Source organism: Dipodomys merriami, unplaced genomic scaffold, assembly GCF_024711535.1.
Source record: "Dipodomys merriami isolate MVZ:Mamm:240054 unplaced genomic scaffold, mDipMer1.0.p SCAF_2, whole genome shotgun sequence".
Classification (NCBI taxonomy): Eukaryota; Metazoa; Chordata; class Mammalia; order Rodentia; family Heteromyidae; genus Dipodomys; species Dipodomys merriami.
In genome coordinates, this window is record NW_027203381.1 from 57,912,752 (window position 1) to 57,927,655 (window position 14,904).

The window sequence follows — 14,904 nt, forward strand, 5'->3', positions numbered from 1 at the left end:
ATTTCAAACAGTCAGTGACTTCGGTTGTCTGTGTCAAACACTGTGTGTGACATTACCGATAGCACGGAACTGCAAGTTTTACATCAGTGGCAATTATCACATTTGACCACGAATCCAGTACAGAGGTAAACATAATGCCAACAGATTAGTTCTGACTCAAATTTGATCTTAGCCTTTCATCATGTAACAAGGCTTACAAGATGGAAATACAAACATCAGTCCCAGGATTGGGTTGGTTTTGTTGTTGTTGTCTTGCCACAAATCAAAGGAAAAATTGTAGCTATAGGGTACTGTCAAGCCTAACAAATTCCTAAACTTTAATGACTAGTTGAAATGTTTTTTACAATTAAATATTAAATTATAATAGTGGATTATATAGGGAAGTCAGAAATAAGATTTCACTTGAAATATGCAATAGTATAAAACAATATTAAATAACACTTTAAAGTTAAGCTCTATGTACCAGTGTGAGGCTGTCTCTCCTGTCATGGCAACTCTTTCGTTCTTCATCTGATGTTACTGATTCCGCTGAAAATTAAAGTCAAATGACACAATAAAAAAAAAACATAATAATAGTCATTATAAAAATAAAAACTGGGCTGGGAATGTGGCTTAGTGGTAGAGTGCTTGCCTAGCGTTCATGAAGCCCTGGGTTCAATTCCTTAGTACCACATACACAAAAAAAGCCATCTGTGGCTCAAGTGGTAGAATGCTGGTCTTGAGCAAAAGAAGCTCAGGGACAGTGCCCAGGCCCTGAGTTCAAGCCCCATGACCACCACCACCACCAACACACACCACACACACACACACACACACACACACACACACACACACACACACACACACACACACACACTCACAAACTGGGGTGGGTGGAGTTAGGGGAAAGGGGTCAACAAAAGGAGAAGAAAGGAAAAACACAGACAAGAATCCAATGTAATCCTATAAAATTAAGAAGAATGAGGAAAGTGGTGGGTTGAGAAGGAATGGGTGAAAATGTTGAAAAAGGTGACATTGATTGAGATATATTGTATTCATAAACTGCTTCATTAAATGGTAACTCCTTTTATCTACTTAAAGATAATAAATTTAAGCTAGGAATCAGTGAATGGCTTATGCCTGTAATCCTAGCTATGCAGGAGGCTGAGATCTTAGGATCTCAGGCAGAAAATTCCGTGAGACTCTTATCTCCAATAAATCACTCAAAAAAAGCCAAAGTAGTGCTGTGGCTAAAGTGGTAGAGCACTAGCCTTGAACCAAAAGAGGCTCAGGGATAGCACCCAGGTTTTGAGTTCAAGCCCCAAGACTAGCAAAAAAAAAAAGATATTTTTTAAATTTAAATAAATAAATAAAAATAAGAACTATTCAAGGGAAGAGGAGACAAGTGATAGAGTGAGACTGGTGGAAATAAATTTCTCCCCTGCAAAACTAATATAAGAGATAGAAACTATTTTAAATACTAGTGATACACAAAAAAACCATTTTCAGCATCACAATAAATAAATTCAATTAATCTTTTCTTTTTTCTGAGTATGCTAGACCTGGAGCTTGAACTCAGGGTTTGGGCACTGTCGCTGAGTTTTGTGCTCAAGGCTAGAGCTCTACCACTTGAGCCACAGCTCTACTTGTAGCTTTAACTAGGATTACAGCAGTGAGCCATCCGAGCCCAGTAAATTCAATTATCATCTTTAGCAGAACATTTACTTCTTTAGGAAGCATTCCCAATTACCCAAAACTTCGACATATCACAGAGAGACACTTTATGTTACCAGTATCAATACATATAAATATCTCAAAGACTTATCTACAAACTCGTCCAATCAACATAAATGAGCACTCAGAAACATAATTTTAGGGGTTGGAGGTGTGACTTAGTTGATAAGAGTGCCAGCCAATGAGCAAAAGAGTCAGATACCAAGTTTGTGTCCTGGTCTAGGACCAAAAACAAAAAAGAAACATAATTTTAAATTACCATACTACTATTGCAGAGAGAAGAAAGATGCAGAGGACAAGTGCAGAGATGGAGAGGTTTACAAAAGTCAGATCAGCATTACTTGTAACTGAAAGGTGCTTGAACATTAATGTTTGTAACAGTGGTTCCTGTGCACTTTGCATTGGAGATGGATCCCTATAAATGCAGTTCAGGATGAGTGTGAGGGGCATATGAATAAATGGAAGGTGATGAATTGGTGGAAGGCAACAGTTCAAAATAAAGGTCAGGCAGGACTGAGCTGAGGACATGGTTTTGGAAATATTTAGGACATAATGGTTATCACTGGCCAGTAATGAGAGATTTTATTTTTATTAAATGTAAAAATGTACCACACTGGATTCCTCAAGAAATAGACTGTGCTTTTTATGTGACCAAAAGTATCCAATATGAAGTAGAAGGAGCCATCGGAACTTTTTTACCTGTGTCTGGTTCACTGTTTCGAAACATTGTATAGGCAAGGGCCAGGCTGTGGGAGAAACTCAGTGGTACATAGCACAAACAAGACACTGGGTTCAATCTCCAAATCCCACTCCACCCACCTCCACCAAAAAAAAAAAAAAAGGAAGGAAGGAAGGAAGGAAGGAAAGAAGGAAGGAAGGAAGGAAGGAAGGAAGGAAAAATAAATAAAAATGTGGGGGGGAGCAATTGTGACTGTCTATCATGAAAGTAACTTTGAATTTATAGCATATAGTCATTGAATTCATTGTTATAGACCAGACACATGGCTGATAAACAGCACTGGTACATGAATTACAGTAAATGCACTTGACAAATACCAGATAACTCAGTAGAATAAAAACAGATTTTTTGTAAGGTGGGAGTCTAGTCCTCTTAAGTCTCCCAAGTAACATGGACTACAGGTATGCAATCACAGCCCCCAAATCTCCAATAGATTTCACAAGTCTCATAATTTGTGTTTTTAAACTCCTAACAACTACAGGAAATTCAAATAGGAAACTGAGGGTACAGAGACATAAAAATAAAAACATCTTAGTTAACATTACAGTTTTTTCCTTGTGCTTATATTTCATTTCTTGAAATACACAGTAAATCCCAAAAATAGCATTGGCATTTTTGTGTCAATTCATATTATCAATTTTGGGAAAAATAAGAATGGTTAAAGTGAGAGTTGTCAATATTTTAATGTACTTCTTGATGTTTTGTATTGCAAATTTACCTGATTGTACTGTTTGTTCATTTTTCTTTGCTAATGCCTTAGTTGGAACAGAATTTGTCCTGGGAGTGGTAGGCTGGATGAATTTTTGAAACAAAATAGTTAATGAATGTTGCATAATCCACATGATATGCATTTAACAATTCAAGACAAATATAAAGCTATTACCTTCCAATGGGAACATTTCTCAGCACATTCTGAAAAGTAAAAGGGAATACATAATGAATTCTATGTAAATATAATAATGCTAACCATCCATTCTTGAACAATTAAGACAGAGCTGAATTCTCATGCTTAGCTTTTGAAATAATTACTTTAACTTTTGGACTTGGAGTTGATTTTCTTTTGTTACTGATTAAGACAACAACATGACAGAAACACATTAAAGAAAAATAAGAGTGGGGCTGGGAAGTTGGCTCAGTGTTAAGAGCGCTTGCCTTGCATGCCTGAGGCCCTGGGTTCGATTCCTCAGCACCACCTAAGAAAAAAGCTGGAAGTGGCACTGTAGCTCAAGTGGTAGAGCACTAGCCTTGAGCTGAAGAGCTGAGGGACAGCGCCCAGGCCCAGAGTTCAGGCCCCACGACCGGACCCAAAAAAAAGCAAGAAAAATAAGAGTACAGTGCTGGGTGCTGGTGGCTAATGCCTGTAAGCCTAGTTATTCAGGAGGCTGAGATCTGAGGATTAACTAAGTTCAAAGCCAGCTTGGGCAGGAAAGATTGTTGGATTCTCTCCACTACACTACCAAAAAAGCTAGAAGTGGAGCTGTGACTCAAGTGTTAGAGCGTTAGCCTTGAGCAAAAGAAGCTCAGGAACAATGCCCAGGCCCTGAGTCCAAGCCACATGACTGGCACCAAAAAAAAAAAAAAACAGATTTAATAGAATATGAACTTGAGAATGTGAAACAATAGTCCTAATGATTGTTAATGAAATAGAAAAGTGTGAATATACAAATATTAACATTTTGACTGATGTACACAAAAGTGATTTCGAAAGAGATGGGCAGATTATGAGCCAGAGAGGACAAATATCAAAACTGGTAGCAAAATATCAGCTGCACATATGATTGCTATAACACCTTAGACTCCTTCTATAAGAACTCAAGATGAAGACTTAATGGTAGAGTGCTTGCCTAGAATGCATGAGGCCCTGGGTTTGATTCCTTAGTACCACATAAGCAAAAAAATTAAAAAAAAAAAAAGAATTCAAGATAAGTCAACATGTTGAACAATCTGTCCAGTAACAAGTAAAAACTTATAGTATCCATAAAATGATCATTCATGCCTTATCAAAAAACTAAAGCTACCAGCACAACTATGTTTATTACAGCATTATTTACCATAGATAAGATATGGAACCAACCCAGATGCCCCTCAGTAGATGAATGGATCAAGAAAATGTGATATATATACACAATGGAATTCTATGCCTCCATCAGAAAGAATGACATTGCCCCATTTGTTGGGAAATAGAAAGGCTTGGAAAAAATTATATTAAGTGAAGTAAGCCAGGCCCAAAGAAACATGGTTTCCCTTATTTGCAATAACTAGTATATGTCTGAGACAAGCAGAAAACGTCAGATAAGATGGTGTTAGGTGAAATGAACCCCAAGATAAGGACACAAGTGATTTTTTTTCTTTCTTGCTATTGTTTCTAATGTATTTATAAGGTACCACGTGATTGTTTTGTTGCTTTGTATGTCCCTCCCCCATGGTATAACCCCTGTTTTCACTATATTTGATGTTGGTATAATTTGGGGAGGGGAAGGGAAAAGACAAATTGTTTAAATAGGGATACAGGTTGACCCATTGCAATTGTAAAATTAGAAAAATGAACTTTACAATTCAGGCGGAGGGTGGGGAGTGGGAGGTGAGGGTGGGGGGAAGTGTAGTTATGGAGATGGGAGGGAAGGGATGGTAGGGGAAAAACAAAGGAGGAGACAACAATGCTTGATAAGAAATGTACTCATTACCTTGTTCATGTAACTGTAATCCTTCCTCTGGACAGCATTTTCACAATATAAAAACTTATTTAATAAAAAAACTATAAATTAATCAACCTGGGTATAGAATAATTATTCATAAGGCATCTATTTTTATAAACATTTTAGTTTTGAATTGTATCCACTATTTTTTGTTGTTGTTGTTGGTTGTGGGGCCTGAACTCTGGGCCTGGGTGCTGTCCTTCAGCTCTTCAGCTCAAGGCTAGCGCTCTACCACTTCAGCCATAGCCCCACTTCTGGCTTTTTCTGTTTAGTGGTGCTGAGGAATTGAACCCAAGGCCTCATGCATGGGAGGCACACACTTTACCACTGAACTACCTTCCCAGCCCCTCTACTAGTTTTCTTGATCCAAAAACTTGTAGGATCTAGGAGCTGGGAATGTGGATTATTGGTAGAGTGTTTGCCTAGCATGCATGAAGCCTGGATTCAATTCCTCAGTACCACAGAAACAGAAAAATCCAGAAGTGGCACTGTGACTCAAGTGGTAGAGTGCTAAGCTTGAGCAAAAGAAGCTTAGGGACAGTGCCCAGGACCTGAGTTCAAGCCCCATGACCAGCAAAAAAAAAAAACTTGCATGTTCTAGATTAAGAAATAATGCTTTCAATATTCTATCATAGTATCCAAAAAGGAAAAAAAAAGTCATCATAGAACTACTGAATATTAATAAATATTTTTATTTCAAAATCTGTCAGTATTTAGTAAAAATAACAATTTTAGAATCAAAGTAACAAACTATAAAATTAGCTGAGGGAGGTCTTTTTGTTCCAAAATTTTGTTGGATGGGTATCTCATCTTAAAAGATTTTTATGGGGGGAAAATCTATCATCTTTACAAAAGAAAGTAACACTTCTACATACAAATTAATTTAATGTGATTAGCTAATGTCTATACAACATATATGTATATATATATATATATATGTATGTATGTATGTATATGTGCCTGTTAATTATGGAGAGGAAAAATGACTGGTGCTGTTTGGTCCCAATTCTAGCTTCTCTTCCACCTGGCAATAGTCTCTGAAACAGTAGTAATATTTTCTTTGGTTTCAATGCAAATATTCTGAAACTACTTGAGCTCTCTCAGATTTACTCATCATTAAGTCCAAATTTACCTAATTAAGTCTTCTCTCTTTCCCTCCTCCTTTCACTAAAAGGTCTCTTCTCTTTAAAAATGCAATGTCCATATCTTCAGTCTTATTTCCAATTTATCTTATTTGATGGATTATTCCTAGGTTATAGTTCCTCTTTACCTATTAGTATAATTTTAAAGTTACAGTTTCTATTTCTTTGCTTCTTCTCTTCTTGCTGGAAACATATGCAGAAATAAGAAAAATTTATAGTTGTCTTGATCCTCTTGTGGCTTGAGCAGTTACTCTGTGGGGCTTTGTCTGGATTTCTCTAATAGGAAGTATGACCCTGTTTCTCTTCAGGCATTCTGTGGCTTTGGAATTAACTGAGAACTTTTGAAAAAGACAGAGTTCTTGACCAGCTGAAACTGTAATGTACATTTTTTTTACATCATCCTTTTGAGAAGCACTCATTCCTATGGACTCTGAAAGTCCCATGACAATAAAGTTCCATTACATGTCCCAATCCTTTTTTTGCACTAGTTACTTTTTCAGGTAAAGCTTTGTGTTTTACCCAGCTCCTTCTTCTACCTATACAGCTGGGATTCCAGGAACATGCCACCACAGCCCACTTGCTACTAACATTTTGTCTAGGCTGGCCTTAAATTACAATCCTTCCAATCCCGCATAATTGGGATCACATACAGGCACAAGCATTAATAACAAATTATTTTAAGTAACATATAATTCTTTTTATAGGTTTTTATTGTAAAAATACTGTACAGAGGGGTTATAGTTACATGAGTAAAGTAATGAGTACATTTCCTATCTAGCATTGTTACCTCCTCCTTGGTTTTTCCCCTACCATCCCTTTAACATATAATTCTTATCTCCCACATGACCTTTTATTTTATTTTCACCTGCTTGATCTGCAGTCCCAGGAAAAGGGCCAACAATCTTCTTTGGAAGACTCTCAGATACTTCCTGTTAAAATTAGTATCAACAATGAATTATTCCTTTCTTTAATTATTTTCTATCAGGATATCTCATTTTGAAAGCTGCTAGACAAAAAGAAATATGGAAAGAATGTGTTGAAAATCAGACTATTTTAATGACAAATTTCACATATGCTCACTAGGTCAGGCCTGACTCCCACATTCATATGACCAATGATTCTGTAAACAAACCAAGTCCTAAGTGGCACAGATTGATGAACAGAAGCCACAGTTACTGAACAATGTAGTAACTGAATTAGTCAACAACTGAGAACAAAATAACAGAAGTGGAAAATGTTTCCTTGCAAAAAGCAAGGAATTTCTAGGAGGAAGAAGAAATAAACACACAAGCAATCAAAAATCACCAATCAGAAAGAAAAGTTGCATATTTTAATCCAAATTATTTAAGATTGCCATAGTGAGCATCTCTATAAACCATCTGTGGTAAGTTCAAACATAGTCTACAGTCCATGAAAATCAGTAGATAAAAATTTGATATTTGCTGGTTTCCTTCAATGAGCTAAACGTGATTAAGAGATTATTGTTTGGCTAAAATCTTGGCTAAAACCAAGACCCTATTCTGGAAGGTATCATTAATTTAATAGATCATAGACTTGATTTGTGAAGCCTTCTTCTCTTTCTCTACAAAGACACCTAATTCCAGAAATATCCATAAAGACAAATTCACATTTTTAACTACAACATTACTGATAGTTAACATAAAACCAGAAGTTTTGAGTCAGTGGCAATGATACCATTTTACCATGAATCCAATTTAGAGTTAATCATAATCTCAATAGATTAGTCCTAAGAATCAAATTTGATCTTAGCTTTCATCATGTCACAAAGTTTACAAATAGAAATACAAACAATAAACCAATTAGGGTTGAGTTTTCTGATTTTTGTTTTTTGCCACAAATCCAAGGAAAATCTGCAGCTATAAGGTACTGGAAATTACTGGAAATTCTAACAAAATCCTAAGCCTCATGACCAGTATAAATTTTTTTCAATTAAAAATTAGATTATAATCTATGGTAATCAGAAATGAAATTTCATTTGAATATGGAATAGTATAAAACCAATAAAAGCAATAAGAAATAATAAATTTAAATTTAAAATCTTGTATACCAGCAGACGAATATCTTTCCTGCCATCATACTGGTTTTGTTCTTTCTTCAATGTCATTTTTGAGACTGGTTCTGCTAACAAAATCATTAAATTAAAATGACATACTAAGAACAGCTGTATTAAGAGGCAGTTGTTATAGCATTAGAACTTTACAAATACCATACACAATTAAATTATAATCATTGCCGGATACTGGTGACTAACAGTAACTAACACCTGTAATCCTAGCTATTCAGGAGGCTGAGATCTGAGGATCTAGGTTAAAAGCCAGCCTGGTCTGGAAAGTCCATTAGACTCTTATCTTCATTTAACCATCAGAAAACCAGAATTGGTACTGTGGTTCAAAGGGGCAGAGTGCTAGCCTTGAGCAAGAGTTCAGGGGCTGCACCCAGGCCCTGAGTTCAAGCCCCATGGTAGACAAACAAACAAAAAATATACAATCATTAACATAAAAAAGAGGCTCAGGGACAGCTTTCAGGCCCAGAGTTCAAGCCCCAGGACCAGCCAGAAAAAGAAAAAGAAAAAAGAAAAAAAAGGAATTCCAGGAGGGCATGACACTGCCCAAAAAGAAATGTACTCATAACCTGACTTATGTAACTGTAACCCCTCTGTCCCTCACTTTTACAATTAAATTAAATTACATTAAGTTAAAAAAAAAAAAAAAGAATTCTAGTCTAAGTGGCACATAAGGTTCCCAGGTGCTGGTGGCTCACACCTGTAATCCGAGCTTTGTAGTAGACTGAAATCTAAAGATCACAGTTTGTAGCCAGCCCTGACAGACAAGTCCATGAGACTCTTACCTCCAATTTTATACAAAAAAAAATCCAGAAGTGGAGGTTAGGGCTCAAGTCGTAGAATAATAGATGACTCAGTAGAATAAAAATGGATTGTTTATAAAGATAGGATCATGCTATGTGCCTAGTCTAGCTTATAACTCCTGAACTCAAAAACCCTCTTGCCTCAAACTCCCAAGTTGTAGGGACTACAAATATGAATCCCAACACCCACCTCTCCAACAAGCATGTTTTAACCTTAAACTTTGTCAGAAAGCTGTCTTTTGTAAGCCTCTAACAAATAGAGGGAATTCAAACAAGGAATTTAAGCATACTGAAACATAAAAGCAAAAACATCTCATTAATATTACACTTTAAAAAATTTTTTTCTTGCCAGGCTCCAGTGGCTATAATGCCTATAATCCTAGCTATTCAGGAGGCTGAGATCTAAGGATAGCAGTTCAAAGCAGCCAGGGCAGGAAAGTCCGTAAGTCTCTTATTTCCAATTAACCACCAGAAGACCAGAACTGGCTCTGTGGCTCAAGTAGTAGAGCACTCTCCTTGAGCTGAAGAGCTCAGGGACAGCACCCAAGACCAGAGTTCAAACCCCATGACCTACCAAAAAAGTTGGGAGAGATGGGGAGAAAGATGAAAAGGGTAGCAATTGATTAAGATTCATTGTATTAATATTAATACTTGGTCGAATGGTAACTTTTTTGTACAACTACATAAAGATAAAAATTAAATTTTAAAAGTATTTTGTGTTTATTAATTGATCATTTTTTGAAATATGAATGCCAATAAATTTATTAGCAGGGCCTGTTGTTGATTTGTCTTTTATGCTGGTCCTGAGATTTGAACCCAGGGCCTGGGCATTGTCCCTGAGCTTTTTTACTCAAGGCTAGTGATCTACCACTTGAGCCAAAGTTCCACTTCCAGCTTTTTGGAGGTTAATTGGAGATAAGCAACTCATGGACTTTCTGTCAGGGCTGCCTTTAAACCATGATCCTCAGATCTCATCCCCCTGAGCAGATGGTATTACAAGTATGATCCACTGGCATCCTGCTTGACATTGGCACTTTTTTAATGTCAATTCATACTATCAAATTTGGGGGAGAATTAGGAATGAGAAGAACAGAGCATTTCAAATATTTTAATGTATTGCTTCTCAGAGTAATTTGTATTACAAATCTTACCTGATTGTAATGTTGGTTGATTCTTCTTCCCTAATGCCTTAGTTGGAAGAGAATTTGTCCTTGCAGTGGTAGGCTAGATGAATTTTTGAAACAAGATAGTTAATGAATGATGTGTAACCCATATAATAATTAATAATATTTACTTAATTGAAGATAGAAATATAAAACTATTACCTTCCATGTCTCAGCCCATACTGAAAAGCAAAAGAGAATATAATGAATTATATGTAGTAAATATAATAATGCCAGTTATCCATTCTTGAACCATTAGGACTGAGCTGAATTCTCAAGTTTAGCTTTTGAAATGATTAAATTTGGATTTAGAGTTGATATTTTGTTTTGTTACTATTTAGGACAACAACATGACAGAAATATATTAAAGAAAAATAAGAGTACAGATTCAACAGAACATGCATTTGCAATTTCAAATGTGAAACAAGAATCCTAATGATTGTTAATAAGAGAGAAAAGTGTAACTCTGCAAGTATAAATATGCTGATTGATGGAGATAAAAGTGATTTCCAATCAGTAGGTAGATCATGAGCCAAAGAGGATAAATATTAAAGCTGGTGGAAGAATATTTACTGCAGACATAGTGGCTAGAATACCTCAGAATCATTCAACCTAATAAACTACAAGAACTCATTATTTTCTTCTTATTATTCAGAAATTAAGTACCTAATAGAAAACCAATAAATGGAGTTTATATTTATTTCTTCTCAATATAATGTTTATGACATGATCATTTGGAGACTAATAGTATTTCCTCATATGCATTTAAACTATTGGTTTGTCTCTATTACCTATATAATCTAGTTTACCTTTCTTTAATTTTCTTTTTATTTTTGGTATGAGTACTGAAATTTGAACTCAGGGTCTTACAATCCCATCCCTGATCACAACCTGTGGCTCTACCATTTGAGCCACATTTTTACTTCCAGTTTTTTGCTAGTTAACTAGAGATAAAAATCTGGGGAATTTGTTTTTCTAAGTAATACCTGACTGAGATTCTCAGATCTACTTCAGCTTCTTGAGTAGCCAGAATTATAGGCCTAAGATTTCTATGTGGGGTTTTTTTTGTTTTGTTTTTTAGGGAGTTTTTTGCCAGTCCTGGGGCTTGAACTCTTTTGCTCAAGGCTAGCACTCTACCACTTGAGCCCCAGTGCCACTTCTGGCTTTTTCTGTGTATGTGATACAGAGGAATTGAACCCAGGGCTTCATGCATGTGAGGCAAGCACTCTACCACTAAGCCACATTGCCAGTCCCGTGCGTGCGTGTGCGCGTGTGTGTGTGTGTGTGTGTGTGTGTGTGTGTGTGTGTGTGTGTGTGTGTGTGTGTGTGTGTGTGTGTGTGTGTTGATCCTGGGGCTTGAACTCAAGGCCTAGACACTGACCCTGAGCTTTTTTTAGTCAAGGTTTGGTCTCTACCACTTGAGCCACAGCTCCACTTCCAGTTTTTTAGTAGTTAATTGGAAGTAAGTGTCTCACAGACTTTCCTGTCTGGTCTGGCTTCCAACCATGATCCTCAGATCTCAGCCTCCTAAGTACCTAGGATTATAGTAATTAGCCACTGGCTCCCAGCATTGTATTTTTAATATTGAACTATGATATGCAAAAAATTGTCACAGAATCACAGAATAAATCTTTATAATTTAAAATCCACATAATGTTTACTACTTTCTCATTAAATTAACTGCAACTTTTTAAAAAGTACATTGTCTGGATATGTCATCTTTCTCCAAAGGGATTTTATGGAACAAATGGAAAATCTAGCTGTCTTTGTTAAATCAGCTAATGTTAATCCAAACTAATCTAATCTGATTAAGTAGTGTTTATAAACTCTGAATTGTTGATGCTTGTTAATTATGGAGAAATGGATGGCTGTAGTTTACCCAGTTCTAGCAGTCCCCTGACTGGCAGGAATCTCTGTAAGTCCCCTGACTGGCAGGAATCTCTGTAAGTCCCCTGACTGGCAGGAATCTCTGTAGCAGGGCTGATCTTGTCTCTGTTTCCAATGGATACGTACATGCATACATACATCCTGACACCATCAGAGGTGAGTTGTTTCAAATGTTCTCATTGCTAACTCCAAAATTACCTATTGACATGTTCTCTGCTCTTCCTGCTTTCCACTAAAATTTCCCTCCTTTTCAAAAGTAATTGTTAGATCTATGGCATTTATTCTATTTTATATTATTTTTATGAAATTTCCCACCATATAATTCTTCCTTGTTCACAGTAGGACTACTAATTTGTATTTCTTCTTCCCCTTGCTTCTTCCTCTAGAAATGAAGCAAATTTTATGCTTTTCCTAGTCCTCTTGTCTTAAACTATTATCCTCTGGCTTTTTTTGGGGGGGGGGTGTCCGGTAGTGGGCCCTGAACTCTGGGCCTGGGCACTGTCCCTCAGCTCTTCAGCTCAAGGCTAGCGCTCTACCACTTGAACCACAGCGCTACCTCCGGCTTTTTTTCTTTTTGCTATGTGGTGCTAAGGAATCCAACCCAGGGCCTCATGCATGCAAGGCAAGCACTCTACCACTGAGCCATCTTCCCAGCCCTATCCTCTGGCTTTTTATCTTCTTTTTTTCTTTTGTTTTTGTATTTTTATTATTTTAATTTTATTGTCAAAGTGATGTATAGAGGGGTTATAGTTACATAAGTAAGGTAGTGAGTACATTTCTTGTTGAACTTGTTACCTCCTCTTCTTTTTTTTTGTACTGGTCCTTGGGCTCAAACTTGGGTCCTGGATACTGTCCCTGAGCTTTTGTGCCCAGCGCTAGTGCTTTACTACTTGATTCACACCTCCACTTCCAGATTTTGATAGTTAATTGGGGATATGAGTCTCTTATGTCTTTCTGCCCAGGCTGGCTTTGAACTGTGATCCTCAGATCTCAGCCTCCTAAGAAGCTAGGATTTCAGGAGTGCATTATAGACATGAATCACTAGTGCCCAACTATCTCAATTTCTTTAAAAGGAAGCATCACAGTGCTACTCAGAGGGTGGTCAGAAGACTTGGAACTGGGAACTTCAGAAATACAGATTCCCTGACCAGCAAAGTCAAGACATTATCCCAAAGTTTCTGTAAAGTTAGAGAAGCCCTGGTATCCATGGAATCTGCTTCCAAACTCCTTTATGTTAACTTGGAATCTAGTCTCAAATTCCATCCTCTCATCAAATTGAAACTCTATGGAATGACTTAAACTTTGCAATGAAATTTTGTCCTAGCAATGACTTTCCTGATCTTTTCATTGCTAATTCTATGTTTTTCTTCTGTCCAATTCTCTTAATTCTAGTTTACAGAAAACAAGTATTTGTATGGCATTAAATTGAAAATATATATCACTGATCTTATGTTTTATTACCACTAGAAAATAAAACATGGCTCTGCATAATCCAGTACAGAAATCTTTAAATATCAGCCATGTGCTGGTGGCTCACGCCTGTAATCCTAGCTACTCAGGAGGCTGAGATCTGAGGATCTCGGTTCAAAGCCAGCCCGGGCAGGAGAGACCGTGAGACTCCTATCTCCAATAAACCACCAGAAAACCGGAAGTGGCGCTGTAGCTCAAGTGGTAGAGCGCTCGCCTTGAGCTGAAGAGCTGAGGGACAGCGCCCAGGCCCAGAGTTCAAGCCCCACGACCGACAAAAAAAAAAAAAAAAGGAATCTTTAAATATCTTCACAACTGACAAGATGATGACAGGAAAGCTAGGAACATTTTATTCCACTTCCCAACTAGTCTGATGACAGAAACCTCACTCTGTATTTCTCCCATATTTCTAATACCATGCCCTTTGTTTTTTAAGGATTCGCTTTATGTTCCCACACTCCACCATACACAATTTCCTCTTCATGTTTCATTCACTCCCAGTTCCCTCTGCCTTGCTTATTCTTCATTATCTCTGTTCCTTTCTTCTTCATTGTTTCCTAAATTTCCTCAGGTATGAGCTGATCTTGGAATGGCACTCAGCACTTGTGGTTCAGCTCCTTCTCTGACAACCGCTGATGCTGAAAGTTGATAGGACGTATATTCACATTAAACTTCTCTTTCAACAAGGAAGCATTTGACATGTACACTTTGGTCCCAAGAAAAGATCATTGCTCCTATTTTAATACATACTGTCAAATTAGTTTTATAATGCGTAATTCTTACCTTCCATCTGATCTTCTGTATTTTCTCCAATTTGTTTTTCATCTCCAAGGAAATTAGCAATACTCTTCTCTGGAAAACTCTCAGAGATACTCTATTAAGAGTGATAACAATCATAGCTTGCAGAAAGTTTCATCGATCATTTTCTAAGTAGATAGCTGAATGTCCTACTTTGAAAACAAACTTTAAAAGAGGGGACCATGAAAATCAAGAACATCTCAATGAAGAACTTCACGTATGCTCTGTATATCAAGCTAATCTTTTACCTTCATATGGACATTAACTTTCTAAACTAGCCATGGAAGTTGAGAGGCAATGCATTCATGGACACAATTATTGTGCTTGCATACAATCAACAAAGAAAACAACTTAAGAATATGCAATCTTGAAATCCACACACATGATGATTTTTTTCAAAATACATCTTAAAT

The 14,904-nt window shown here is 36.8% G+C and overlaps 1 protein-coding gene across 10 annotated transcripts in view; it reads right to left on the reverse strand.

Moving 5' to 3' along the window:
- LOC138832174 (ankyrin repeat domain-containing protein 26-like) overlaps positions 1 to 14,904 on the reverse strand; it is a 130,004-nt gene that overhangs the window by 88,500 nt on the left and 26,600 nt on the right. For 9 of the 10 annotated variants that reach the window (XR_011373527.1, XR_011373526.1, XM_070029699.1 and 6 more), the window contains 8 exons: positions 14,477 to 14,567; positions 10,502 to 10,521; positions 10,328 to 10,400; positions 8,359 to 8,432; positions 7,156 to 7,219; positions 3,336 to 3,364; positions 3,171 to 3,243; positions 464 to 528 (listed from right to left, as the gene is read on the reverse strand). Coding sequence is in view for 8 of the 10 variants with exons in the window: in XM_070029699.1 (XP_069885800.1) it covers positions 464 to 528; positions 3,171 to 3,243; positions 3,336 to 3,364; positions 7,156 to 7,219; positions 8,359 to 8,432; positions 10,328 to 10,400; positions 10,502 to 10,521; positions 14,477 to 14,567 (489 nt within the window). In the remaining 2 variants the exon portion in view is untranslated. The remainder of the gene's footprint in view (positions 1 to 463; positions 529 to 3,170; positions 3,244 to 3,335; positions 3,365 to 7,155; positions 7,220 to 8,358; positions 8,433 to 10,327; positions 10,401 to 10,501; positions 10,522 to 14,476; positions 14,568 to 14,904) is intronic. The other variant, XM_070029696.1, reaches the window with a different exon arrangement.